The sequence below is a fragment of the Coloeus monedula genome, assembly GCF_965178545.1.
Source record: "Coloeus monedula genome assembly, chromosome: 36".
Taxonomy (NCBI): Eukaryota; Metazoa; Chordata; class Aves; order Passeriformes; family Corvidae; genus Coloeus; species Coloeus monedula.
This window is the reverse complement of record NC_138816.1, coordinates 899,889-927,877: the sequence shown is the minus strand read 5'-3', so window position 1 is coordinate 927,877 and position 27,989 is coordinate 899,889. Positions and strand designations below refer to the sequence as shown.

At 54.5% G+C, this 27,989-nt stretch overlaps 1 protein-coding gene across 2 annotated transcripts; it reads left to right on the top strand.

Annotated features, from left to right (window-relative positions):
* The first annotated feature begins 8 nt into the window (after window positions 1-8).
* Window positions 9-27,958, top strand: PHF1 (PHD finger protein 1). Of its 2 annotated transcripts, XM_082300100.1 has the most exons (15): window positions 9-232; window positions 2,173-2,310; window positions 4,208-4,289; window positions 7,800-8,021; window positions 9,482-9,570; window positions 13,284-13,432; window positions 15,062-15,157; window positions 15,651-15,719; window positions 17,331-17,454; window positions 21,134-21,201; window positions 22,355-22,474; window positions 24,620-24,680; window positions 24,802-24,860; window positions 25,876-25,929; window positions 27,420-27,958. In XM_082300100.1, exons 2-15 carry the CDS (start codon window positions 2,188-2,190, stop codon window positions 27,619-27,621), a joined length of 1,518 nt encoding a protein of 505 aa, XP_082156226.1. In that variant the 5' UTR covers window positions 9-232; window positions 2,173-2,187; the 3' UTR covers window positions 27,622-27,958. The 2 variants fall into 2 exon arrangements, with proteins under 2 accessions (XP_082156226.1, XP_082156225.1); XM_082300099.1 differs by lacking the exons at window positions 9-232; window positions 25,876-25,929 and having other exon boundaries at window positions 856-2,310.
* Window positions 27,959-27,989: the final 31 nt, after the last annotated feature.

The window sequence follows — 27,989 nt, the reverse complement described above, 5'->3', positions numbered from 1 at the left end:
CCCCCTCCCAACCCCCGCCGTGGCCGCGGGGGGGGCCCGGGGGGGTCCCCGGGGGGGTCCCCGGTGCCGCCGTCCCTCGGCCGCCCCCCCCCGGCCCCCCCCGCGCCGCCGCTGCTGCGTCACGGCCCCGCCGCCGCCGCCCGCCCGCAGCGGCCGCTCGGGGTCGGGGCTGGGGGGGCCGCGACCCCCCCCGGGACGGGCAGGACACCCTCGGGACCCCCCCGCTGCCGGCGTGAGACCCCCCCGCGCGGGACACCCCCCCCAAAAAAACAGGGACACCCCCCCGCCAGAAAAGGGAAATCCCCCCTCGCGGGACCCCCCCCCCCAAAATAGGGACACCCCCAAATGGGAGCCGCCCCCCCCCCCCCCCCGCCCGGAAGTGGGATATCTCCAGCCCCCCCCTGAAAATGGGACCTCCCCCCCAAAAAAGGGAGACCCCCCCAAAATGGGACAGCCCCCCCAAAAAAGGGACACCCCCCCCAAAATGGGACCCCCCCCCAAAATGGGACCCCCCCCCAAAATGGGACAGCCCCCCCAAAAAAGGGAGACCCCCCCCAAAATGGGACCCCCCCCCAAAATGGGACAGCCCCCCCAAAAAAGGGAGACCCCCCCCAAAATGGGACCCCCCCCAAAAAAGGAACACCCCCCAAAAATGGGACCCCCCCCTCCCAAAACGAGATCCCCCCAAAAAGAGATCCCCCCCAAAAAATGGGACCCCCCCGGAACAGGGACACCCTAAAACAGGACCCCTCCCCAAAAAGGGCCCCCCCCAAATTGGACATCCCCCACAATGGGACCCCCCCCAAAATGGGACCCCCCCCAAAATGGAAAATCCCCAAAGGGGACCCCCCCTAAAAAGGATCCCTCCAAAACGAGACCCCCCCAAAATGGGATCCCCTCCCAAAAGAGACACCCCCCCTAAACGGGAATCCCCCAAACTGGGACCCCCCCAAACTGGGACCCCCCCAAACTGGGAACCCCCCCCAAACTTCCCCCAGACTGGGACACCCCAAACTCCCCCATTTAACTGGGACCCCTCCCCAAACTGGGACACCCCAAACTGGGAACACCAAACGAGACCTCACCAAACGGAGACCCCCTCACACTCCCCCCAAACTGGGACACCCCAAACTCCCCCATTTAACTGGGACACCCAAACTGGGACCCTTCCCCAAACTGGGACACCCCAAACTCCCATATTTAACTGGGACCCTTCCCCAAACCAGGACCTCCCCGAAACTGGGACCCCTCCCCAAACTGGGACCCTCCCCAACTGGGATCCACCATCAAACTGGGATTCCCTCCAGTCCCAAAGCAGGACCCCCAAACCCCTCTATAACCCCCCCAAACTGGGATCCCCCCGAAACTGGGACACCCCAAACTGGGATCCTTCCGCAAACTGGGACCTCACCAAACTGGGACCCCCCCGAACTCCCCCAAACTGGGACACCCCAAACTGGGACCCACCCACCCCCAAACTGGGACACCCCTGAAACTGGGACCCACCCCCAAACTGGGACCCTCCCCAAACTGGGACCCTCCCCAAACTGGGACCCACCCCAAACTGGGACCCTCCCCAAACTGGGACCCACCCCCAAACTGGGACCCCTCCCCAAACTGGGACCCCCCCCAAACTGGGACCCTCCCCAAACTGGGACCCACCCCCAAACTGGGACCCCTCCCCAAACTGGGACCCACCCCCAAACTGGGACCCACCCCCAAACTGGGACCCTCCCCAAACTGGGACCCTCCCCAAACTGGGACCCACCCCAAACTGGGACCCTCCCCAAACTGGGACCCACCCCCAAACTGGGACCCCTCCCCAAACTGGGACCCCCCCCAAACTGGGACCCTCCCCAAACTGGGACCCACCCCCAAACTGGGACCCCTCCCCAAACTGGGACCCACCCCCAAACTGGGACCCTCCCCAAACTGGGACCCACCCCCAAACTGGGACCTCCCCAAACTGGGACCCACCCCCAAACTGGGACCCACCCCCAAACTGGGACCCACCCCCAAACTGGGACCTCTCCCCAAACTGGGACCCACCCCAAACTGGGACCCTTCCCCAAACTGGGATCCCCCAAACTCCCCCCAGACTGGGACCCTTCCCCAAACTGGGACCCTTCCCCAAACTGGGACCCCCCAGTGATTCCGGTTTGGGCCCCGCAGCCCCCCCGGGATGTGATGGCGGCTGCCCCGGGGGGGTCGCCCCCCCAGAGCCCCCCGAAGCCCCCCCAGATCGGGGAGGGCCAGGACGTGCTGGCGCGCTGGACGGACGGGCTGCTCTACCTGGGCGTCGTCAAGAAGGTGGGACCCCGAAACAGCCCAAAAACAGCCCCGAAACAGCCCCAAACCGGCCCAAAAACCAACCCTGAAACAGCCCCGAACCGGCCCCGAAACAGCCCCAAACCGGCCCTGAAACAGCCTCGAAACAGCCCCAAACCGGCCCAAAAACCGGCCCTGAAACAGCCCCGAACCGGCCCTAAAACAGCCCCGAACCGGCCCCGAAACAGCCCCAAACCGGCCCCGAAACAGCCTCGAAACAGCCCCAAACCGGCCCAAAAACCGGCCCTGAAACAGCCCCGAACCGGCCCCGAAACAGCCCCAAACCGGCCCCGAAACAGCCCCAAACCGGCCCCGAAACAGCCCCAAACCGGCCCCGAAACAGCCTCGAAACAGCCCCAAACCGGCCCAAAAACCGGCCCTGAAACAGCCCCGAACCGGCCCTAAAACAGCCCCGAACCGACCCCGAAACAGCCCCAAACCGGCCCAAAAACCGGCCCTGAAACAGCCCCGAACCGGCCCCGAAACAGCCCCGAACCGGCCCAAAAACCGGCCCTGAAACAGCCCCGAACCGGCCCCGAAACAGCCCCGAACCGGCCCCGAAACAGCCCCGAAACAGCCCCGAACCGGCCCTAAAACAGCCCCGAAACAGCCCCAAACCGGCCCAAAAACCGGCCCTGAAACAGCCCCAAAAGCCCCGGAAACAGCCCCAAACCGGCCCCGAAACAGCCCCAAACCGGCCCTGAAACAGCCCCAAACCCAGCCCTGAAACAGCCCCAAACCGGCCCAAAAACAGCCCAGAGACACCCCAAAAACCAGCCCAGAAACAGCCCCAAACCGGCCCTAAAACCAACCCTGAAACAGCCCCAAACCGGCCCTAAAACCAACCCTGAAACAGCCCCAAACCGGCCCCGAAACAGCCCCAAAGCGACCCTGAAACAGCCCCAAACCGGCCCTAAAGCACCCCACAGACAGCCCAAAACCCAGCCCCAAAACAGCCCAGAGACACCCCAAAAACCAACCCTGAAACAGCCCCAAACCGGCCCTAAAGCAGCCCCAAAACCCAGCCCTGAAACAGCCCAAACCCGGCCCCAAAACAGCCCAGAGACACCCCAAAAACCAACCCAGAAACAGCCCCAAAACCCGGCCCCAAAACAGCCCAGAGACACCCCAAAAACCAACCCAGAAACAGCCCCAAAACCCGGCCCCAAAACAGCCCAGAGACACCCCAAAAAACCAACCCAGAAACAGCCCCAAAACCTGGCCCCAAAACAGCCCAGAGACACCCCAAAAAACAGCCCTAAACCAGCCCCAAACCGGCCCCAAACCCTTCCCCAAGCCCCCAAGTCCCCCCAAACCGGCCCCAAAATTCCCCAAATTTGTGCCCCAAATCCCCCCAACTCCCCCTAAAACCCTTCCAGAGCCCCCCAAATCCACCCTAAATCCCCCCAAACCCTTCGCAAATCCCAAAATACCCCAAAGTCCAACACCCAATCCCCCCAAATCCCCCCAAATCCCAAAAATTCCCTGAAATCACACAAAATGCCCCCAAAATCCCCAAAATTCCCCCCAAATTCCCTGAAATACCCCCAAAATCCACCAAATGCCCCCAAAATCCCCCAAATGCCCCCAAAATTCCTTTAAACCGCTCCCAAACCACTCAAAAATTCCCCCAAATTCCCCCTAAATACCCCAAATCCCCCCAAAATCCCCCCAAAATGCCCCCAAATCCACCCCAAATCTCCCAAAATCCCCCTGAAATCCCCCACAAATACCCCCAAATCCGCCCAAAATCCACCCCTAAAATCCCCAAATCCCCCCAGAATTCCCCCCAAATCCCCCTGAAATGCCCCCCAAATCCCCCCCAAATCCCCAAAATCCCCCAAATTCCCCCCAAATCCCCCCCTCTCTCTCCCCCCAGGTGGACGCCGCCCGCCGGGGCTGTTTGATCCAATTCGAGGACAATTCCCAATTTTTCGTGCTCTGGAAGGACATCAGCCCCGGTGAGCGGCGCTGCCCGTGAGCCGCTCATCAGCGCCCTAATGAGCGCTTAATTAGCGCCGCAACTGGCGCGGCGATTGAGTCATTAGCGGGTCATTCATTAGCGGGGTCATTCATTAGCGGGGTGATCCATTAGCGGGGTCATTCATTAGCGGGGTCATTCATTAGCGGGGTGATTCATTAGCGGGGTCATTCATTAGCGGGGTCATTCATTAGCGGGGTCATTCATTAGCGGGGTGATCCATTAGCGGGGTGATTCATTAGCGGGGTGATCCATTAGCGGGGTCATTCATTAGCGGGGTCATTCATTAACGGGGTGATCCATTAGCGGGTCATTCATTAGCGGGGTCATTCATTAGCGGGGTGATCCATTAGCGGGGTCATTCATTAGCGGGGTCATTCATTAGCGGGGTCATTCATTAACGGGGTGATTCATTAGCGGGGTCATTCATTAGCGGGGTCATTCATTAGCGGGGTGATTCATTAGCGGGGTGATCCATTAGCGGGGTGATCCATTAGCGGGGTCATTCATTAACGGGGTGATCCATTAGCGGGTCATTCATTAGCGGGGTCATTCATTAGCGGGGTGATCCATTAGCGGGGTCATTCATTAGCGGGGTCATTCATTAACGGGGTGATCCATTAGCGGGTCATTCATTAGCGGGGTCATTCATTAGCGGGGTGATCCATTAGCGGGTGATTCATTAGCGGGTGATTCATTAGCGGGTCATTCATTAGCGGGGTCATCCATTAACGGGGTGATCCATTAGCGGGTCATCCATTAGCGGGGTCATTCATTGGCGGGGTCATTCATTGGCGGGTCATTAATTAGCGGGTGATCCATTAGCGGGGTCATTAATTAGCGGGGTCATTCATTAGCGGGTCATTCATTAGCGGGTCATTCATTAGCGGGGTCATTAATTAGCGGGTGATCCATTAGCGGGGTCATTCATTAGCGGGTCATTCATTAGCGGGGTCATTCATTAACGAGGTGATTCATTAGCGGGTCATTCATTAGCGGGTGATCCATTAGCGGGGTGATTCATTAGCGGGGTCATTCATTAGCGGGGTCATTCATTAGCGGGTGATTCATTAGCGGGGTCATTCATTAGTGGGGTCATTCATTGGCGGGGTCATTCATTAGCGGGTCATTAATTAGCGGGTGATCCATTAGCGGGGTCATTCATTAGCGGGGTCATTCATTAGCGGGTCATTCATTAGCGGGGTCATTAATTAGCGGGTGATTCATTAGCGGGGTCATTCATTGGCGGGGTCATTCATTAGCGGGTCATTAATTAGCGGGTGATCCATTAGCGGGATCATTCATTAGCGGGTCATTCATTAGCGGGGTCATTCATTAGCGGGTGATTCATTAGCGGGGTCATTCATTAGTGGGGTCATTCATTGGCGGGGTCATTCATTAGCGGGTCATTAATTAGCGGGTGATCCATTAGCGGGGTCATTAATTAGCGGGTGATCCATTAGCGGGGTCATTCATTAACGAGGTGATTCATTAGCGGGTCATTCATTAGCGGGTGATCCATTAGCGGGGTCATTCATTAGCGGGTCATTCATTAGCGGGTGATCCATTAGCGGGGTCATTCATTAGCGGGTCATTCATTAGCGGGGTCATTCATTAGCGGGTGATCCATTAGCGGGGTCATTCATTAGCGGGTCATTCATTAGTGGGGTCATTCATTAGCGGGTGATTCATTAGCGGGGTCATTCATTAGTGGGGTCATTCATTAGCGGGTGATCCATTAGCGGGGTCATTCATTAGCGGGGTCATTCATTAGCGGGTGATTCATTAGCGGGGTCATTCATTAGCGGGGTCATTCATTAGCGGGGTCATTCATTAGCGGGGTGATCCATTAGCGGGGTCATTCATTAGCGGGGTGATCCATTAACGGGGTGATCCATTAGCGGGGTCATTCACTAGCGGGGTGATCCATTAACGGGGTCATTCATTAGCGGGGTCATTCATTAGCTGGGTGGTTAATTAGCGGGTCATTCATTAGCAGCTGATTCACTAGCGGGGTCATTAATTAGCGGGTCATTCATTAGCGGGGTGATCCATTAGCGGGGTCATTAATTGGTGGGTCATTAATTAGCGGGGTCATTAATTAGCGGGTCATTCATTAGCGGGGTGATCCATTAGCGGGTGATTCATTAGCGGGTGATTCATTAGCGGGGTCATCCATTAGCGGGTCATCCATTAGCGGGTCATCCATTAGCGGGGTCATTAATTAGCGGGTGATCCATTAGCGGGGTCATTCATTGGCGGGGTCATTCATTAGCGGGTGATCCATTAGCGGGGTCATTCATTAGCGGGTCATTCATTAGCGGGTCATTCATTAGCGGGGTCATTAATTAGCGGGGTCATTCATTGGCGGGGTCATTCATTAGTGGGGTCATTCATTAGCGGGGTCATTCATTAACGGGGTGATCCATTAGCGGGGTCATTCATTAGCGGGGTCATTAATTAGCGGGGTCATTCATTGGCGGGGTCATTCATTGGCGGGGTCATTAATTAACGGGGTGATCCATTAGCGGGGTCATTCATTAGCGGGTCATTAATTAGCGGGTGATCCATTAGCGGGGTCATTCATTAGCGGGGTCATTCATTGGCGGGGTCATTCATTAGCGGGTCATTAATTAGCGGGTGATCCATTAGCGGGGTCATTCATTGGCGGGGTCATTCATTAGCGGGGTCATTCATTAGCGGGTGATTCATTAGCGGGGTCATTCATTAGTGGGGTCATTCATTGGCGGGGTCATTCATTAGCGGGTCATTAATTAGCGGGTGATCCATTAGCGGGGTCATTAATTAGCGGGTGATCCATTAGCGGGGTCATTCATTAACGAGGTGATTCATTAGCGGGTCATTCATTAGCGGGTGATCCATTAGCGGGGTCATTCATTAGCGGGTCATTCATTAGCGGGTGATCCATTAGCGGGGTCATTCATTAGCGGGTCATTCATTAGCGGGGTCATTCATTAGCGGGTGATCCATTAGCGGGGTCATTCATTAGTGGGGTCATTCATTAGCGGGTGATTCATTAGCGGGGTCATTCATTAGTGGGGTCATTCATTAGCGGGGTCATTCATTAGTGGGGTCATTCATTAGCGGGTGATCCATTAGCGGGGTCATTCATTAGCGGGGTCATTCATTAGCGGGTGATTCATTAGCGGGGTCATTCATTAGCGGGGTCATTCATTAGCGGGGTCATTCATTAGCGGGTCATTCATTAGCGGGGTGATCCATTAGCGGGGTCATTCATTAGCGGGGTGATCCATTAACGGGGTGATTCATTAGCGGGGTCATTCACTAGCGGGGTGATCCATTAACGGGGTCATTCATTAGCGGGGTCATTCATTAGCTGGGTGGTTAATTAGCGGGTCATTCATTAGCAGCTGATTCACTAGCGGGGTCATTCATTAGCGGGTCATTCATTAGCGGGGTCATTAATTAGCGGGTCATTAACGCGGGCTCGGCTCTTGGCGCCCCCCAGCGGCCGTGCCGGGGGAGGAGCCCTCGTGTTGCGTGTGCGGCGGGAACGGCGGGAATGGCGGGAATGGCGGGAATCCCGGGAACGGCGGGAATCCCGGGAACGGCGGGAATCCCGGGAATGGCGGGAATCCCGGGAATGGCGGGAACGGCCGGAACGGCGGGAATCCCGGGAACGGCGGGAACGGCGGGAATTCGCTGGTTCGCTGCGGGAAATGCGGTCACGGTGAGGGAACGGCGAGCGCCGGGAGAAACCGGGAGAGCGGGAAAAGAGGGAAAAACGGGGGGAAATGGAAAAAAACGGGAAAAAATGGGGAAAAACGTGGAAAACCGCAGGGAACGGCGAGCGCCGGGGAAAACTGGGAGAGTGGGAAAAGAGGGAAAAACGGGGGAAATGGGAAAAAACGGGGAAAAACCGGGGAAAAAAGGGGAGAAACGGGGGAAAACGGAGGGAATGGCAAGCACCGGGAAAAACGGGGGGAAACGGGAAAAATGGGGAAGACTGGGGAAAACGGGGAGAAACGGGGAAAAACGGGGGAAAAAAGAGGGGGAACGGGGGAAAAACGGGAAAAAACAGGGAAAAATGGGGGGGGAAATGGAGAAAACGGGGAGGAATGGGGGAAAATGGGGAAAATGGGAAAAAACGGGGGAAAACGGGAAAAAACGGGGGAGAAAAGGGCAGAGAAATGGAGAAAATGGGGAATTTCTGCGAAAATTCCCGAAATTCGGGGAGGATTGGGAGGGGAAAAAGCGCAGGAGGAGCGGGGAAAATGGGAAAAGGGTGGGAAAAAACTGGGGGGAAATGGGAAAAACTGGGGGGAAATGGGAAAAACTGGGGGGGAAATGGGAAGAAATGGGGTAAACTGGGATTTGGATGGGAAAACGGGGGCTGGAGGTGGGAAAAGGGGGGGAAAGTGGGAAAAAAGGGCGGGAGGAGCGGGAAAAATGGGAAAAGGGTGGGAAAGAACGGGGGGAAATGGGGAAAATGGGGGAAGAATGGGGAAAATGGGGGAAAACGGGGGAAAATGGGATTTGGGTGGGAAAACGGGGGATGGGCGCGGGAATAGTGGGGAAAACTGGGGGGAAAATGGGAAAAACTGGGGGGAAAATGGGAAAAACTGGGGGAAAATGGGAAAAACTGGGGGAAAACGGGAAAAACTGGGGGAAAACGGGAAAAATGGGGGGAAGCCCGGGATTTGGATGGGAAAACGGGGGCTGAGGGTGGGAAAAGGGGGGGGGGAAGTGGGAAAAAAGCACAGGAGGAGTGGGAAAATGGGAAAAGGGTGAGAAAAATGGGGGGAAATGGGAAAAATGGGATTTGGGTGGGAAAACGGGGGATGGGCGTGGGAAAAGTGGGAAAAACTGGGGGGAAAATGGGAAAAACTGGGGGAAATGGGGGTGGGAAAAGTGGGGAAATCCCCTGGAAAATGGGGAAAAATGGGGACAAATGGGGAAAAATGGGGGGGGAAATGGGAAAAAAATGGGGAAAACCGGCGAAAACTGGGGGGGGGGGAAATGGGAAAAACGGGGGGGAAATGGGGGAAAAAGGGGGGAAAACGGGGGGAAAAATGGGGGTTTTGGGGGGAAGAACGGCGGGCGAAGGGCTGGGAAAGGTCCCGGATGGCGGGAATTGCCGGGAATTGCCGGGAATTGCCGGGAATTGCCGGGAATTGGGGAATTTTCCAGCCTACCACCAGCGCTGCCACGTGCCCCCGCCCCCCGGCGGGCCCGGCCCCTGGAGCTGCCGCCGCTGCGTCTTCGCCGTGGCCACCAAGGTGAGGGCGGAGGAATTCCCGGAATTCCCGGAATTCCCGCAATTCCCGCAATTCCCAACCTTCCGGCCGGGATTCCCCAGGTGCCGCCCCGGGGGAGGCTCCCCGAGGGAAAAATCCGCGCCTTTGGGGCCCGAAATCGCAGGAATTGGCCCCAAAACGCTGCTTTAGGATCCAAAATCCCAGGATGTTCGGCTGCAATTCCCAATTTGGGGATCGCAACTCATTTTTTGGGATCCAACCCCCAATTTAGGGTCGAAAATTCCCATTTTTAGGCCCCCAAATTCCCATTTTTAGTGCCCCCAAAATTCCCATTTTTCGGCCCAAAATTCCCATTTTTAGTGCCCCCAAAATTCCCATTTTTCAGCCCAAAATTCCCAATTTTAGTGCCCCCAAAATTCCCATTTTTAGGCCCCAAAATTCCCATTTTTAGGCCCCAAAATTCCCATTTTTAGGCCCCAAATTTCCCATTTTTCGTGCCCCCAAAATTCCCATTTTTAGGCCCCAAAATTCCCATTTTTAGGCCCCAAAATTCGCATTTTTAGGGCCCCCAAATTTCCCATTTTTAAGCCCCAAAATTCCCATTTTTAGGTGTCCAAAATTCCCATTTTTAGGCCCCAAAATTCCCAGTTTAGGCCCAAATTTCACATTTTCAGGGGTCCAAAATTCCCATTTTTAGGGGTCCAAAATTTCCCACTTTTAGGGCCCCCATATTTCCCATTTTTCGGCCCCCAAATTCCCATTTTAGGCCCAAATTTCCTATTTTTAGGAGTCCAAATTTCTCATTTTTGGGGGTCCAAAATTCCCATTTTTAGGTGTCCAAAATTCCCATTTTTTGGCCCCAAAATTCCCATTTTTAGGTGTCCAAAATTCCCATTTTTAGGCCCCAAAATTCCCAGTTTAGGCCCAAATTTCCCATTTTTAGGGGTCCAAAATTCCCATTTTTAGGGGTCCAAAATTTCCCACTTTTAGGGCCCCCAAATTCCCATTTTAGGCCCAAATTTCCTATTTTTAGGAGTTCAAATTTCCCATTTTTAGGCCCCGAATTTCCCATTTTTAGGAGTCCAAATTTCTCATTTTTGGGGGTCCAAAATTCCCATTTTTAGGTGTCCAAAATTCCCATTTTTTGGCCCCAAATTTCCCATTTTTAGGTGTCCAAATTTCCCATTTTTAGGTGTCCAAAATTCCCATTTTTAGGGGCCCAAAATTCCCATTTTTAGGGTCCAAAATTCCCATTTTTAAGTCCAAAACTTCCCACTTTTAGGGCCCCCATATTTCCCATTTTTAGGCCCCAAAATTCCCATTTTTGGGGGTCCAAATTTCCCATTTTTGGGGGTCCAAATTTCCCATTTTTGGGGGTCCAATTTTCCCATTTTTAGGTGTCCAAAATTCCCATTTTTAGGCCCAAAATTCCCATTTTTAGGCCCCAAATTCCCATTTTTCCCCACTTTTGCACCCCCAATTCCCGGGTTTCCCTCCCCCGCCCCCACTCCCATCAATCCCCGGCGTTTTCCCGGTGGAATTCCTGGGAATTCCCTCTGGAATTGCGCTCGATTCCCGCTGGAATTCCCGGTGTTTCCCCACCAATTCCCGCTGGAATTCCCAGTAATTCCTGGGGTTTTCCCACTGGAATTCCGGCTGGAATTCCGGTTAATTCCGGCTGGAATTCCGGTTAATTCCCCTTAATTCCCGCTGCTTTCCCATTAATTCCCGCTGTAATTCCCGCTCTTTTCCCGCTGGTTTCCCGTTAATTCCCGCTGTTTTCCCGCTGTTCCTGGCTGGAATTCCCGCTGTTTTCCGGTGCTAATTCCCGTTAATTCCCGCTGCTCTCCTGCTGTTTTCCGTCCATTTCCCGGCTGTTTCTCAGCTCTTTTCCTGCTGGAATTCCAGCTGGAATTCCGGCTGTTTTCCGGCTGTTTTCTGGCTGGAATTCCGGCTGTTTTCCCACTGTTCCCGGCTGGAATTCCGGCTGTTTTCCCACTGTTCCCGGCTGGAATTCCGGCTGTTTTCTGGCTGTTTTCCTGCTGTAATTCCAGCTGGAATTCCGGCTGTTTTCCGGCTGTTTTCTGGCTGTAATCCCTCTGTTTTCTGGCTGTAATTCCCGCTGTAATTCCCGCTGTAATTCCCACTGTTCCCGCTGTTTTCCCGCTGTTTTCCGGCTGTAATTCCAGCTGTAATTCCGGCGGTAATTCCCGCTGTTCCCGGCTGTTCCTGGCTGTTTCCCGGCTGTTTTCCCGCTGTAATTCCCACTGTTCCGGCTGTAATTCCAGCTGTTCCCGGCTGTAATTCCCGGCTGTAATTCCCGGCTGTAATTCCCACTGTTCCCGGCTGTTTTTCGGCTGTAATTCCCACTGTAATTCCCGCTGTAATTCCCGCTGTTCCCGCTGTTTTCCTGCTGTTTTCCGGCTGTAATTCCCGCTGTAATTCCCGCTCTTTTCCCGCTGTAATTCCCGCTGTTCCTGGCTGGAATTCCCGCTGTTTTCCCGCTGTTCCCAGCTGTAATTCCGGCTGTTTTCCTGCTGTAATTCCCGCTGTAATTCCGGCTGTAATCCCTCTGTTCCCGGCTGTAATTCCCGCTGTAATCCCACTGTTCCCGCTGTTTTCCGGCTGTTTTCCTGCTGTAATTCCCGCTGTAATTCCGGCTGTAATCCCTCTGTTCCCGGCTGTAATTCCCGCTGTAATCCCACTGTTCCCGCTGTTTTCCGGCTGTTTTCCGGCTGTAATTCCAGCTGTAATTCCGGCTGTTTTCCGGCTGTAATTCCAGCTGTAATTCCGGCAGTAATTCCCACTGTTCCCGGCTGTTCCCGGCTGTTCCCGGCTGTTTTCCCGCTGTAATTCCGGCTGTTTCCTGGCGGTAATTCCGGCTGTTCCCGGCTGCTTTCCCGCTGTAATTCCCATTGTCCCTGCCTGTAATTCCCGCTGTAATTCTGGCGGTAATTCCAGTGGTAATTCTCGCTGTTCCCGGCTGTTCCCGGCTGTTTTCCCACTGTAATTCCCATTGTTCCCGGCTGTAATTCCCGCTGTAATTCCCGCTGTTCCCGGCTGTTTTCCTGCTGTAATTCCCACTGTAATTCCCATTGTCCCTGCCTGTAATTCCGGCTGTTTTCCTGTAATTCCGGCTGTAATTCTGGCGGTAATTCCAGTGGTAATTCCCACTGTTCCCGGCTGTTTTCCCGCTGTAATTCCCGCTGTAATTCCCGCTGTAATTCCCGCTGTAATTCCCGCTGTTCCCGGCTGTAATTCCGGTTGTAATTCCGGCTGTTCCCGGCTGTTCCCGGCTGTTCCCGGCTGTAATTCCCACTGTAATTCCCGCTGTAATTCCCATTGTTCCCGGCTGTTCCCGGCTGTTTTCCCGCTGTAATTCCCGCTGTAATTCCCGCTGTTCCCGGCTGTAATTCCCGCTGTAATTCCCGCTGTAATTCCCGCTGTTCCCGGCTGTAATTCCGGTTGTAATTCCCATTGTTCCCGGCTGTTCCCGGCTGTAATTCCTGCTGTAATTCCCACTGTAATTCCCGCTGTTCCCGGCTGTTTTCCCGGCTGTTTTCCCGCTGTAATTCCCGCTGTAATTCCCGCTGTAATTCCCGCTGTTCCCGGCTGTAATTCCGGCTGTTTCCTGGTGGTTATTCCTGTGGTCATTCCCGCTGTTCCGGGCGCTAATTCCGGCGCTAATTCCGGCGCTAATTCCGGCGCTAATTAACTCCGGCTGTCGTTCGCAGCGGGGCGGGGCCCTGCGCCGGGGCCCGCAGGCTCGGGCCATGCTGCGCATGAAGTCGGTGCTGCCGTACGCGCTGGGGGCCCTGGACTGGGACCCCCCGCACCTGCACAACCTCCAGCACTGCTACTGCTACTGCGGCGGGCCCGGGCAGTGAGTATCCCGGAATTCCCGAAATTCCCGGAATTCCCAAAATTCCCAAAAAAACCCCACCCAAAATAGCCCCAAATAGCCCTGAAATAGCCCCAAAAGTGCCCCAAATCACCCCAAATTCCCACCTGCACAACCTCCAGCACTGCCCCTGCTGCCGGCGTTTGAGGATCCCAAAATATTCCCAAAATATTCCCAAAATTCCCAAAAAAACCCCACCCAAAATAGCCCCAAATAGCCCGAAATAGCCCTGAAATCGCCCCAAATCACCCCAAATTCCCACCTGCACAACCTCCAGCGCTGCCCCTGCTACTGCGGCGGGCCCGGGCAGTGAGTATCCCGGAATTCCCGGAATTCCAAAAAAAACCCCCACCCAAAATAGCCCCAAATAGCCCTGAAATAGCCCCAAAAGTGCCCCAAATCACCCCAAATTCCCACCTGCACAACCTCCAGCGCTGCCCCTGCTACTGCGGCGGGCCCGGGCAGTGAGGATCCCGGAATTCCCGGAATTCCCGAAATTCCCAAAAAAATCCCACCCAAAATAGCCCCAAATAGCCCAAAATAGCCCTGAAATCGCCCCAAATCACCCCAAATTCCCACCTGCACAACCTCCAGCACTGCCCCTGCTACTGCGGCGGGCCCGGGCAGTGAGTATCCCGGAATTCCCGGAATTCCCGGAATTCCCGAAATTCCCAAAAAAATCCCACCCAAAATAGCCCCAAATAGCCCTGAAATCGCCCCAAAAGTGCCCCAAATCACCCCAAATTCCCACCTGCACAACCTCCAGCGCTGCCCCTGCTGCCGGCGTTTGAGGATCCCAAAATATTCCCAAAATATTCCCAAAATTCCCAAAAAAACCCCAGCCAGACCAGCCCCAAAACTGCCCCAAATCCTCCCAAAAATCCCCCCAAAAATTCCCCAAAATCCCCCAAATTCCCGTTTTTCCGCGCCCAGCTGGAACCTGAAGATGCTCCAGTGCTCCCAGTGCTCCCAGTGCTCCCAGTAGACCCCTCAAACCCCCTCAAAACCCCCCAAAATCCCTCCCAAACCCCAAAACCCCCCCCAAAACCCCCCAAAATTCCCCAAATTCCCCCCAAAATCCCCCAAATTCCCGTTTTTCCGCGCCCAGCTGGAACCTGAAGATGCTCCAGTGCTCCCAGTGCTCCCAGTGCTCCCAGTGCTCCCAGTAGACCCCTCAACCCCCCTCAAAACCCCCCAAAATCCCTCCCAACCCCCCAAAATTCCCCAAAATCCCCCCAAAATCCCCCAAATTCCCGTTTTTCCGCGCCCAGCCGGAACCTGAAGATGCTCCCAGTGCTCCCAGTGCTCCCAGTGCTCCCAGTAGACCCCTCAAACCCCCCAAAATCCCTCCCAAACCCCAAAACCCCCCCCAAAACCCCCAAAATTCCCCAAAATCCCCCCAAAATCCCCCAAATTCCCGTTTTTCCGCGCCCAGCTGGAACCTGAAGATGCTCCAGTGCTCCCAGTGCTCCCAGTGCTCCCAGTAGACCCCTCAAACCCCCTCAAAACCCCCCAAAATCCCTCCCAAACCCCAAACCCCCCCCCCAAAACCCCCCAAAATTCCCCAAAATCCCCCCAAAATCCCCCAAATTCCTGTTTTTCCACGCCCAGCTGGAACCTGAAGATGCTCCAGTGCTCCCAGTGCTCCCAGTGGTTCCACGAGGCCTGCACCCAGTGCCTCAGCAAGCCCCTGCTCTACGGGGACCGGTGATTTGGGGCATTTCGGGGCATTTTGGGGGGATTTGGGGGGATTTTGGAGGGATTTCAGGGGATTTCAGGGATTTTAAGGGGATTTGGGGGGATTTTGGGGGGTTTTGGGGGGGCTGGGGGGATTTTGGGGTGATTTTAGGTGATTTGGGGTGATTTTGGGGAGATTTGGGGTGGATTTGGGTTGATTGGGGGGGGAGTGGGACGATTTGGGGTTGATTTTAGGTGCTTTTGGGTGATTTGGGGGGATTTTGGGCTGATTTGGGGGTATTTAGGGGATTTTGGACTATCTTTGGGTGATTTTGGGCTGATTTGGGTGATTTTTGTTGATTTGGGGGGATTTTTGGGTGATTTGGGAGATTTTGGGGGGATTGAGGGCTGATTTGGGGCTGATTTGGGCGATTTTAGTTGATTTTGGGTGATTTGGGGGATTGGGGGGGGGATTTTTGGTTGATTTTGGGGGATTTTGGGGGATTTCGGGGATCCTTTGCAGGTTTTACGTCTTCGAGTGCAGCGTCTGCCGGGGCGGGGCCGAGAGCGTGCGGAGACTCCCCCTGCGCTGGTGAGGGGGGACCCAAAACCACCCCAAAACCACCCAAAACCACCCCAAAACACTCCAAAACCACCCCAAAACACTCCAAAACCACCCAAAACACCCTAAAATCACCCCAAAACTGCCTAAACCCACTTAACCCCACCCCAAAACACCCCAAAACACCCCAAACCACCCAAAAACCACCCCAAAACACCCCAAAACCACCTAAAACACCCCAAAACCACCCAAAACACCCTGAAACCACCGAAAACACCCCAAAACCACCTAAAATCACCCCAAAACCACCCCAAAACCACCCCAAAACACTCCAAAACCACCCAAAACCACCCTAAAATCACCCCAAAACTGCCTAAACCCACTTAACCCCACCCCAAAACCACCCCAAAACCACCCCAAAACCACCCCAAAACCCCCCCAAAACCCCCCAAAACCCCCCCAAAACCACCCCAAAACCACCCCAAAACCACCCAAAACACCCTGAAACCACTCCAAAACACCCCAAAACCACCCAAAACACCCTAAAATCACCCCCAAACTGCCTAAACCCACTTAACCCCACCCCAAAACCACCCCAAAACACCCCAAAACCAACCCAAAACCACCCAAAAACCACCCCAAAACCACCCCAAACCACCTAAAACACCCCAAAACCACCCAAAACACCCTGAAACCACCGAAAACACCCCAAAACCACCTAAAATCACCCCAAAACCACCCCAAAACACTCTAAAACCACCCAAAACACTCTAAAACCACCCAAAACACCCCAAAACCACCCCAAAACACCCCAAAACCACCCCAAAACACTCCAAAACCACCCAAAACACCCCAAAACCACCCCAAAACACCCCAAAAACCACCCCAAAACCACCCCAAAACCACCCCAAAAACCACCCCAAAACCACCCCAAAACCACCCCAAAACCACCCCAAAACACCCCAAAACCACCTAAAAACACCCCAAAACCACCTAAAATCACCCCAAAACCACCTAAAATCACCCCAAAACACCCCAAAACCACCCCAAAACCACCCCAAAACCACCCCAAAACCACCCAAAACACCCCAAAACCACCTAAAATCACCCCAAAACCGCCCCAAATTCCCCCAGGACCCCCCAAATCCCCCGGGACCCCTCAAACCCCCAATTTTTGCATTTCCCCTTTTTTTTAGGATTTCCCCCCAGATTTTTGGCATTCCCTCCAATTTTTGGGGTCCCCTCCCCAAATCCCCCCCGACCTTTTCCCTTTCCCACCCCGCCCCCCCAAACCCTCCATTCCCCCCCTTTTTTTTGGTGTTTTCCCCGGTTTTGACGTTTTCTCTCCGTTTTTTTTCCCGTTTTTTCCCCCGTATTTTCCCCCTTTTTTCGCTGATTTTCCCATTTTCCCGAGGATTCCTCCCAATTTTTGGGGTCCCCTCCCCCAAATCCCCCCCGACCTTTTCCCTTTCCCACCCCGCCCCCCCAAACCCTCCATTCCCCCCCCTTTTTTTTGGGTGTTTTCCCCGGTTTTGACGTTTTCTCTCCGTTTTTTTTCCCGTTTTTTCCGTTTTTTTCGCGGATTTTCCCATTTTCCCGGGAATTTCTCCCAAAATCCGGGGGATTTTCCCCGACCCGCAGGGTGGACGTGGCTCACCTGCTCCTCTACCACCTCAGCGTCTGCTGCAAGAAGAAATATTTCGACCTGGAGCGGGAGATTCTCCCCTTCGCCAACTCCAACTGGGAGGCGCTGCTGCTGGGCCAGGTGGGAATTCTGGGCGGAAAAACGCGGATTTAGGGCAAAAACGGGAGAAAAGGGGGCTTTTAGGGGAAAAAAACCCTGATTTTGGAGGGAAAACCCCCCGATTTTAGGGGGGAAAACCCCGATTTTAGCAGCAAAAATGGCATTTTTAGGGATTCAAATCCCTGTTTTTAGGGTTCAAATCCCATTTTTGGGCTCCAATCCCCATTTTTGGGCTCCAATCCCCATTTTTGGGTCCAAATCCCCATTTTTGGTTCCAAATCCCCATTTTTGGGTCCCAAATCCCCATTTTTGGGTCCCAAATCCCCAGTTTTAGGCTCCACATCCCCATGTTTGGGATTCAAATCCCAATTTTGGGCTCCAAATCCCAATTTTTTGGACTCTAAGCCTCATTTTTAGGATTGAAATCCCCATTTTTAGGGATCAAATCCCATTTTTGGGTTCCAAATCCCAATTTTGGGTTCCAAATCCCCATTTTTGGGTTTCAAATCCCAAATTTAGGGATCCAATCCCAATTTTGGGCTCCAAATCCCATTTTTTTGGGGCTCTAAGCCCCATTTTTAGGATTCAAATCCCCATTTTTGGGTCCCAAATCCCCATTTTTGGGTTCCAAATCCCCATTTTTGGGTCCCAAATCCCCATTTTTGGTTCCAAATCCCCATTTTTGGGTCCCAAATCCCCATTTTTGGGTGCCCCCCAGCCCCACCCCAGAGCCAGCTCCAACTGGGAGGCGCTGCTGCTGGGCCAGGTGGGAATTCTGGGCGGAAAAACGCGGATTTAGGGCAAAAACGGAGTTTGGGGAGAAAAAGGGGCTTTTAGGGGAAAAAACCCCCGATTTGGGGGAAAATAACCCAGTTTTAGCAGCGAAAATGTCATTTTTAGGGATCCAATTCCAATTTTTGGGATTCAAATCCCAATTTTAGGGATCCAATCTGAATTTTAGGGTTCAAATCCCCATTTTTGGGTCGAAATCCCAATTTTTGGGTCCCAAATCCCCATTTTAAGGCTCCACATCCCCATTTTTGGGATTCGAATCCCAATTTTGGGCTCCAAATCCCAAATTTTGGACTCTAAGCCCCATTTTTAGGAATTAAAGCCCAATTTTTAGGCTCCACATCCCCATTTTTGGGTTCCAAATCCCCATTTTTGGGCTCAAAATCCCCATTTTTTGGGCTATAAGCCCTATTTTTAGGGATTAAATCCCAATTTTTAGGATTCAAATCCCAATTTTGGGTTCCAAATCCCCTTTTTGGGCTCCAAACCCCCATTTTTAGGGATCCAATCCCCATTTTTGGGATTCAAATCCCAATTTTGGCCTCCAAATCCCCATTTTTGGGCTCAAAATCCCAATGTTTTTGGGCTCTAAGCCCCATTTTTAGCATTCAAATCCCAACTTTTGGTTCCAAACCCCGATTTTTGGGGCTGAAATCCCATTTTTAGTACCAAACCCATCAATTTTTGGGCTCTACAATCGTATCTTTAGGATTAAAATCCCAATTTTGGGGTGTCCAGAATCCTGGTTTTAGGCTCCAAACTCCCCTTTTTGGGCTCCAAACTCCCATTTTTTGCGTCCAAACTCCCATTTTTTGGGTCCAACCCCAATTTTTAGGCTCTAAGCCCCAAATTTTGGGGAGCAAACCCTCATTTTTAGAACCCAAACCCCATTTTTGTGGTGCAAACCCCAATTTTAGGGAAAAACCCCCAATTTTGGGGGTCCAAACCTCATTTTTTGCACCAAAAATACCATTTTTGTGGGTCCAAAATCCTGGTTTTGGAGATTGACCCCCCAATTTTTGGGGTGCAAAGCCCAAGTTTAGGGTCAGACCCCCATTTTTGGGTCCCAAATCCCCTTTTTTGGTTCCAAATCCCCATTTTTGGGTCCCAAATCCCCATTTTTGGTTCCAAATCCCCATTTTTGGGCTCCAATCCCCATTTTTGGGTCCCAAATCCCCATTTTTGCTTCCAAATCCCCATTTTTGGGGTGCAAATCGCAATTTTTAGGGCTCAACCCCCCCATTTTGGGGGATTCGATTCCCAAAACGGGGCTTGAACCTTAAAAAATCGGGGTTGGATCCAAAAATTGGGGGTTGGACCCCAAAAACGGGGGCTGGACCCCAAAAATGAAGGTTGGCACCCCAAAAAATGGGATTTGGGCATAAAAAATTGGGGTTCGGACCCCAAAAATGGGGATTCAGGCCCCAAAAATGGGGGGTTTCACCCGAAAATTTGAGGTTTGGACCCCAAACATGAGGATTTCGCCTCAAAATCTTGGGGTTTGGACACCAAAATTTGGGGTTTGGGCCCCCAAAACGGGGCTTGGACATGAAAAATGGGGGGCTGCACCCAAAAATTTGGGGGTTGGACCCCAAAAATGGGAATTTCTACTCAAAATATTGGGGTTTGAGCCCAAAGTCGGGGGTTTGTCCCTAAATTCAGGGGTTTGTCCCTAATTTCAGGGGGTTGTCCAAAATTCAGGTTTTTTCCCCTGAATTACGGGCTTTGTCCCGAAATTCGGGGGCTTTGTCCCAGAATTTGGGGTTTTGTGCCGAATTTCGGGGTTTTTTTCCTTAAATTCAGGGTTTTGTCCCCAAATTCGGGGCTTTTTCCCCTAAATTCGGGATTTTGTGCCTAAATTCAGGGTTTTTTTCCCTAAATTCAGAGTTTTGTCCCTAAATTTGGGGGTTTGTCCCCAAATTCCGGGTTTTGTCCCTAAATTCCAGAGTTTTTTCCTGAATTGGGGGTTTGTCCCAAATTTCAGGGCTTTTTTCCCAAAATTTGGGCTTTTCCCCCTAAATTTGGTTTTTTCCCCCTAAATTCGGGATTTTGTCCCTAAATTCTGGGGTTTGTCCGTAATTTTGGGGTTTTTTTCCCTAAATTCCGGGTTTTGTCCCAGAATTCAGGGGTTTGTCCCCAATTTCAGGGGTTTTCCCCAAAATTCGTGGGTTTTTCCCCTAATTTTGGGGTTTTTTCCTGAATTCAGAGTTTTGTCCCTGAATTCGGGGGTTTTCCCCCTAAATTCGGGATTTTGTCCCTAAATTCGGGGGCGGTTCCCCCTAAATTCATTTTTTTCCCCAAAAATTCGGGGTTTTGTCCCCAAATCCAGAGGTTTGTCCCTAAATTCCAGGGTTTATCCCCAATTTCAGGGGTTTTGTCCCAAAATTTGGGGGTTTTTTCCCCTAAATTCGGGGCTTTCCCCTAAATTCGGGTTTTTGTCCCCAGATTCTGGAGTTTTCCCCCAAATTCCAGGATTTATCCCTAAATTCGGGTTTTTCCCTAAATTCCGGGGGTTGTCCCCAATTTCAGGGGTTTTTTCCCAAAACTGGGGTTTTTTCCCTAAATTCGGGGTTTTTTTCCTGAATTCAGAGTTTTGTCCCCAGATTCCGGGGTTTGTCCCTAAATTCGGGTTTTTTCCCCCTAAATTCGGGGGTTTTCCCCTAAATTCGGGGGCGGTTCCCCCTAAATTCATTTTTTTCCCCCAAAATTCGGGGGTTTGTCCCCAAATCCAGAGGTTTGTCCCTAAATTCCAGGGTTTCTCCCCAATTTCAGGGGTTTTGTCCCAAAATTTGGGGGTTTTTTTCCCTAAATTCGGGGGGTTTCCCCTAAATTCGGGGTTTTTTTTCCCTAAATCGGGGGTTTTTTCCCTAAATCGGGGTTTTTGTCCCCAATCTCGGTGTCCCCGCAGCTCTCGGCCACCCCGAAGTCGGAGCGCTACGGGCGCCTGCTCGGGGCCCTGAGCACCCACAAGGACAGGTCAGGGGCACCCCAAAACCGGGGGGGCGCGGGGACCCCAAAAACCCCCAAAACCACCCCAAAAAACCCCAAAACCACCCCAAAACCCCCCCAAAACCACCCAAAAAACCCCCAAAAACACCCCCAAACAAACCCAAACACACCCCAAAACCACCCAACACCACCCCAAAACCCCCCCAAAACACCCCAAAAACCCCCCCAAACATCCCAAAAAAACCCCAAAACACCCTAAACAAACCCAAACCCACCCCAAAAACCCCAAACCACCCCAAAACACCCCCAAAAAACCCAAACCCACCTCAAAACCACCCCAAAACCACCTAAAACCACCCCAAACCCCCCCAAAACACCAAACACACCCCAAACCACCCCAAAACCACCCCAAAACCCCCCAAAACACCCCCAAACAAACCCAAACCCACCTCAAAAACCCCAAACCAGCCAAAACCACCCCAAAAAAACCCAAACACACCCCAAAAACCCCAAAACCACCCCAAACCACCCCCCAAAAACCCCAAAACCACCCCAAAACCCACAAAACCACCCCAAAAACCCCCAAACCCCTCCGAGGATCCCCCCAAAACCCCAAATCCCCCCAAATCCCTCCCAGGACCCCCCCAAATCCCCCCGGGACCCCAAATCCCCCCCAAAAAACCCCAAATTCCCCCCCAAACTCCCCCGGGACCCCCCAAATCTCCCCCGGGTCCCCCCAAATCTCCCCGAGACCCCACAAACCCCCCCCTAAAACCCCCAAATTCCCCCAAAACCCCCAAATCCCCAGGTTCGTGTCGGGCCGCGAGATGAAGAAGCGCGAGGGGCTTCAAACCCCCCCGGGAACCCCCCAAATCCCCCCAAATCCCCCAAATTCCCCCCAAATCTCCCTCCCAAACCCCTTTAGGACCCCCCAAATCCCTCCCCAAAACCCCCAAACCCCCCAAAAAACCCCAAATCCCCCCCAAACCCCCCCAAATCCCCAGGTTCGTGTCGGGTCGGGAGATGAAGAAGCGCGAGGGGCTTCAAAGCCCCCCGGGAACCCCCAAAATCCCCCGCAAAATCCCCCAAATTCCCCCCAAATCTCCCCGGGACCCCCCCAAATCCCCCCAAAAACCCCAAATCCCCCCCAAAAAACCCCAAATCCCCCCAAATTCCCCAGGTTTGTGTCGGGCCGCGAGATGAAGAAGCGCAAGGGGCTCTTCGGGCTCCACACCCGCGCCCCTCCCCCACTGCCCCCCAACCTCCTGCGGGGCCCCCCCGGGACCCCCGAGCCCGACAGGTGGGGGGGGGGGGCGGAATTTGGGGAGATTTGGGGGGATTTGGGGGGTCCCGGAGGGATTTGGGGGAGATTCGGGGGGATTTGGGGAAGATTTGGGGGGATTTGGGGGGTCCCGGAGAGATTTGGGGGGGGATTTGGGGGGATGTGGGGGGGGTTTGAAGGGGATTTGGGGGGGTCCTGGAGGGACTGGGGGGAGATTTGGGGGGAATTTGGGGGGAATTTGGGGGGGTCCTGGATGGATTGGGGGGGAATTTGGGGGGGTCCCGGAGGGATTTGGGGGAGATTCGGGGGGATTTGGGGGGGATTTGGGGGCTCCTGGAGGGATTGGGGGGGATTTGGGGGGAATTTGGGGGGGTTTGGGGGGGATTTGGGGGGAATTAGGGGGGGTCCTGGAAGGATTTGGAGGGGATTTGGGGGAGATCTGGGGGGATTTGGGGGCTCCTGGAGGGTTTGGGGGGAATTTGGGGGGGTCCTGGAGGGATTTGGGGGGATTTGGGGAAGATTTGGGGGTTTTGGGGGGGTCCTGGAGGGATTGGGTGGGGATTTGGGGGAAATTAGGGGGGTCCTGGAGGGATTTGGGGGGGATTCGGGGGGAATTTGGGGGGGATTGGGGGGGGATTTGGGGGCTCCTGGAGGGATTGGGGGGGATTTGGGGGGGTCCCGGAGGGTTTTCGGGTGGTTTGGGGGGAATATAGGGGGGTCCTGGAGGGATTTGGAGGGGATTTGGGGGAGATCTGGGGGGATTTGGGGGCTTCTGGAGGGTTTGGGGGGGATTTGGGGGGTCCTGGAGGGATTCGGGGGGGATTTGGGGGAGATTTGGGGGGTCCCGGGTGGTTTTGGGGGAGATTTGGGGGGATTTGGGGGGGTCCCGGAGGGATTTGGGGGAGATTCGGGGGGATTTGGGGAAGATTTGGGGGGGGATTTGGGGGGTCCTGCAGGGATTTGGGGGGGATCTGGGGGGATTTGGGGGGATTTGGGGGCTCCTGGAGGGATTGGGGGGGATTTGGGGGGATCCCTGAGGGATTTGGGGGGATTTGGGGGAGATTTGGGAGTTTTGGGGGGGTCCTGGAGGGATTGGGTGGGGATTTGGGGTGGTTTGGGGGGGATTTGGGGGGAATTAGGGGGGTCCTGGAGGGATTTGGGGGCTTCTGGAGGAATTTGGGGGATTTTGGGGGGTCCCGGGTGGTTTTGGGGTGGTTGGGGGGGGGGATTTGGGGGCTCCTGGAGGGATTGGGGGGGGATTTGGGGGGATTTGGGGGGTCCTGCAGGGATTTGGGGGGGATTTGGGGCAATTTGGGGGAGATTTGGGGGGATTTGGGGGGTCCAGGAGAGATTTGAGGGAGATTTGGGGTGGTTTGGGGGGGATTTGGGGGAATTTTGGGGGGTCGGGGGGGGGTTTTGGGGTGGTTTCGGGAGGTTTTGGGGGATTCTTGGAGGGATTTGGGGGGGATTTGAGGGAGATTTGGGGGGGTCCCGGGGGGTTTGGGGTGGTTTTGGGGGGATTTGGGGGGTCCTGGAGGGATTTGAGGGGGGTTTGGGGGAGATTTGGGGGTTTCAGGGGGGTTTGGGGGAAATTTGGGGGGGGGTCTGGGAGGGCGGTTGAGGGTTTTGGGGGGGGTTGGGGGGTTTGAGGGATTTTGGGGTGGTTTGGGGGGATTTTGGGGGCTCTGAGGGGATTTAGGGGGGATTTGGGGGGGTTGGGAGGATTTGGGGGGATTTGGGGTGGATTTGGGAGGATTGGGGGGGATTTAAGGGGAATTTGGGGGGATTTGGGGCGGATTTGGGATGGATTTAGGGGATTTGGGGCGGATTTGGGAGGATTTAGGGGATTTGGGGTGGATTTAGGGTGCATTTGGGGGGAATTTAGGGGATTTGGGGGTATTTAAGGGGATTTGGGGTGGATTTGGGTGGATTTAAGGGGATTTTGGGGGGGCTCAGGGGGGATTTTGGGGGGTTCCTGTAGGGGGGGGGTGGATTTGGGGCAGATCAAGGACGAATTTGGGGCGATTCCGGGAGGTTTTGGGGTTTCCCCTCCCTCGAGACCCCCCCCCCCAAATTTCGAGGAGGGGGGTGAGGGGTGGGGGGGGGGGTCCCCCAAATTTTTTGGGGGGTTCCCCTCCCCCCCCAACCCCGCGGGGGTCGCAGCCTCTCCCCAGGGCGGGGGAAGGGCGGGGGTCGCCGGCGCCCCCCCCCCCGGCGCTGCCAGGTGAGACCCCCCCAAAAACCCCAAAAAAACCCCAAAAAAAACCCAAAAAAACCCCAAAATTCGGGGGGACCCCCCTGGGACCCCCCCAAATCCCTCCCTAAATTTGGGGGTTCCCCCCCAGGGACCCCCCGGCGCCTCCTACAACTTCCGGCGCACCGAGGCCCGCGGACCCCCCCCCAGGTGGGATTTGGGGGATTTGGGGGATTTTGGGGGATTTTGGGGGATTTTGGGGGGATTTGGGGGATTTTGGGGAGGTTTGGGGGGATTTTGGGGGATTTGGGGGAGGTTTGGGGAGGATTTGGGGGGATTTTGGGGGGAATTTGAGGGGTTTGGGGAGGGTTTGGGGGATTTTGGGGGGGAATTTGGGGGGATTGGGGGGGATTTCGGGCGATTTTGTGGGAATTTGGGGGATTTGGGGAGGGTTTGGGGGATTTTGGGAGGGATTTGGGGGAATTTGGGGGAATCTGGGGATTTTGGGAGTCCCGGGGTGGATTTGGGTGGATTTTGGGGGAATTTGGGTGGATTTTGCGGGATTCTGGGAGTCCCGGGGTGGATTTGGGTGGATTTTGGGTTTTTGGGGGTTTTGGGGGGTCCCGGGGGGGATTAGGGTAGATTTTGGGGGTTTTGGGGGGTTTTTTGGGGATTTTGTGGGTCCCGGGGTGGATTTGGGTGGATTTTGGGGGATTTTGGGGAATTTGGGGGGATTTCGGGGTGGATTTGGGTGGATTTTGGGGGTTTGGGGGGTTTTGGGGGGTCCCGGGGGGGATTTGGGTGGATTTTGGGGGATTTGGGGGGTTTTGGGGGTCCCGGGGGGGATTTGGGTGGATTTTGGGTGAATTTTGGGGGGTTTTGGGTGTCCCGGGGTGGATTCGGGGGGATTTTGGGTTTTTTTGGGGTTTTTGGGGGTCCCGGGGGGCATTTTGGGTGAATTTTGGGGGGTTTGGGGTGTCCCGGGGTGGATTCGGGGGGATTTGGGGGTTTTTGGGGGGTTTTTGGGGGTCCCGGGGGGGACTTGGGGGTTTTTGGGGGTCCCGGGGGGGATTTTGGGTGAATTTTGGGGGGTTTGGGGGGTCCCGGGGTGGATTCGGGGGGATTTTGGGGGATTTGGGGGTTTTTGGGGGGTTTTTGGGGGGTTTGGGGGGTCCCGGGGGGGATTTGGGTGGATTTTGGGGGTTTTTTGGGGTCTCCCCCCCAGCCCCCCCATCCGGATGTTCGCCTCCTTCCACCCCTCGGCCAACACCAGCCCCAGGTGCCACAAACTGGGGGAACTGGGAGGGACTGGGAGGGGACTGGGAGGGACTGGGACAAACTGGGAGGGACTGGGAGGGACTGGGACAAACTGGGGGGACTGGAGCTCAAACTGGGAGCACTGGGAGGGGCTTGGGGGGATCAAACTGGGGGCACTGGGGCCCTACTGGGAGCACTGGGATGGATTGGGAGGGGCCTAGCTGGTCTATACTGGTCCGTACTGGTTTATACTGGTCCATGTGGTTTTATACTGGGCCATACTGGTCTATATCGGTCCATACTGGATGATACCAATTTATAGCAGTCCATACTGGTCCATACTGGTTTATACTGGTCTGTACCGGTCCATACTGGTCCGTACTGGTCCGTACTGGTCTATACTGGTCCGTACTGGTCTGTACTGGTCCGTACTGGTTTATACCAGTCCGTACTGGTTTATACTGGTCCATACTGGTCCGTACTGGTTTATACTGGTCCGTACTGGTTTATACTGGTCCGTACTGGTTTATACCGGTCCATACTGGTCCGTACTGGTCCGTACTGGTCCATACCGGTCCATACTGGTCCGTACTGGTTTATACCGGTCTGTACCGGTCCATACTGGTTTATACTGGTCTGTACCAATCCATACCAGTTTATACCGGTTTATACCGGTCCATACTGGTTTATACCGGTCCGTACTGGTCCATATTGGTCCATACTGGTTTATACTGGTCTGTACCGATCCATACCGGTTTATACTGGTCTGTACTGATCCATACCGGTTTATACCAGTCCATACTGGTTTGTACTGGTCTGTACCGATCCATACCGGTTTATACCAGTCCATACTGGTTTGTACTGGTCTGTACCGATCCATACCGGTTTATACTGGTCTGTACTGATCCATACCGGTTTATACCGGTCCATACCGGTCCATATTGGTCCATACTGGTTTATACTGGTCTGTACCAATCCATACCGGTTTATACCGGTCCGTACTGGTCCATATTGGTCCATACTGGTTTATACTGGTCCGTACCGGTCCATACTGGTTTATACCGGTCCGTACCGGTCCATATTGGTCCATACTGGTTTATACTGGTCTGTACCAATCCATACCGGTTTATACCGGTCCGTACTGGTCCATATTGGTCCATACTGGTTTATACTGGTCTGTACTGATCCATACCGGTTTATACCGCTTTATACCGGTCTGTACTGGTCCATATTGGTCCATACTGGTTTATACTGGTCCGTACTGGTCCATATTGGTCCATACTGGTTTATACTGGTCCGTACTGGTCCATATTGGTCCATACTGGTTTATACCGGTCCGTACTGGTCCATATTGGTCCATACTGGTTTATACTGGTCCGTACCGGTCCGTACTGGTCCATATTGGTCCATACTGGTTTATACCGGTCCGTACTGGTCCATATTGGTCCATACTGGTTTATACCAGTTTATACCGGTCCGTACTGGTCCATACTGGTTTCCCTTCCCCCCCAGCTCGCCCACGCCGGACCCGGAGCCGTCCCCTCCCCCCGCGCGCCGCCGGCCCCTCCCCCCTCCCCCCCCCGCGGCCCCTCCCCCCGCGGCCCCTCCCCCCGCCCCTCCCCCCGCCCCTCCCCCCCGCGTCCTCGCGCGCCGCGTGACGCTGGACGGGACCGTGCAGTACCTGCTGGAGTGGGGGGGCGGGGCCATGCTCTGACCCCTCCCCCCACCCCAAAGTTTGGGGATCCCCCCTCCCCCACCCCCAAAAAATTCGGGGTCCCAGCCCCAAAAAACCCGCGAAATTTTGGGTGGGGAATGGGGATTTTGGGTCATTTCCCAAGGGGTTTAAGGGGGGGGGTGGGGGAGGGGATGAAGGTGGAGGCGCCCCCCCCCCCCTCCCCCCCCCCGGGATCCCCCCCCATTTCTCCCTCCCCAAAAAACCCCAAAATTTTGGGTGAAAAATCTTTATTTTTGTCATTTGGAGGGAGGTCCCGGGGTGGGCGTGGCCGGGTGGGCGTGGCCTCGCCCCTCCCCCAATAAATGACCGGCTCCAGGCAGCGGCTCCGGGTGATTTTTGGGGTCCCC

Excerpts from the sequence above, each read along its gene's own strand:
- PHF1 (XM_082300100.1), top strand. The coding sequence starts at position 2,188 with ATGGCGGCTGCCCCGGGGGGGTCGCCCCCCCAGAGCCCCCCGAAGCCC. Across the intron at positions 2,311-4,207 it reads ACCTGGGCGTCGTCAAGAAG|GTGGACGCCGCCCGCCGGGG; the intron begins GTGGGACCCCGA and ends CTCTCCCCCCAG. Across the intron at positions 24,681-24,801 it reads CCCCCCCCCGGCGCTGCCAG|GGACCCCCCGGCGCCTCCTA; the intron begins GTGAGACCCCCC and ends GTTCCCCCCCAG.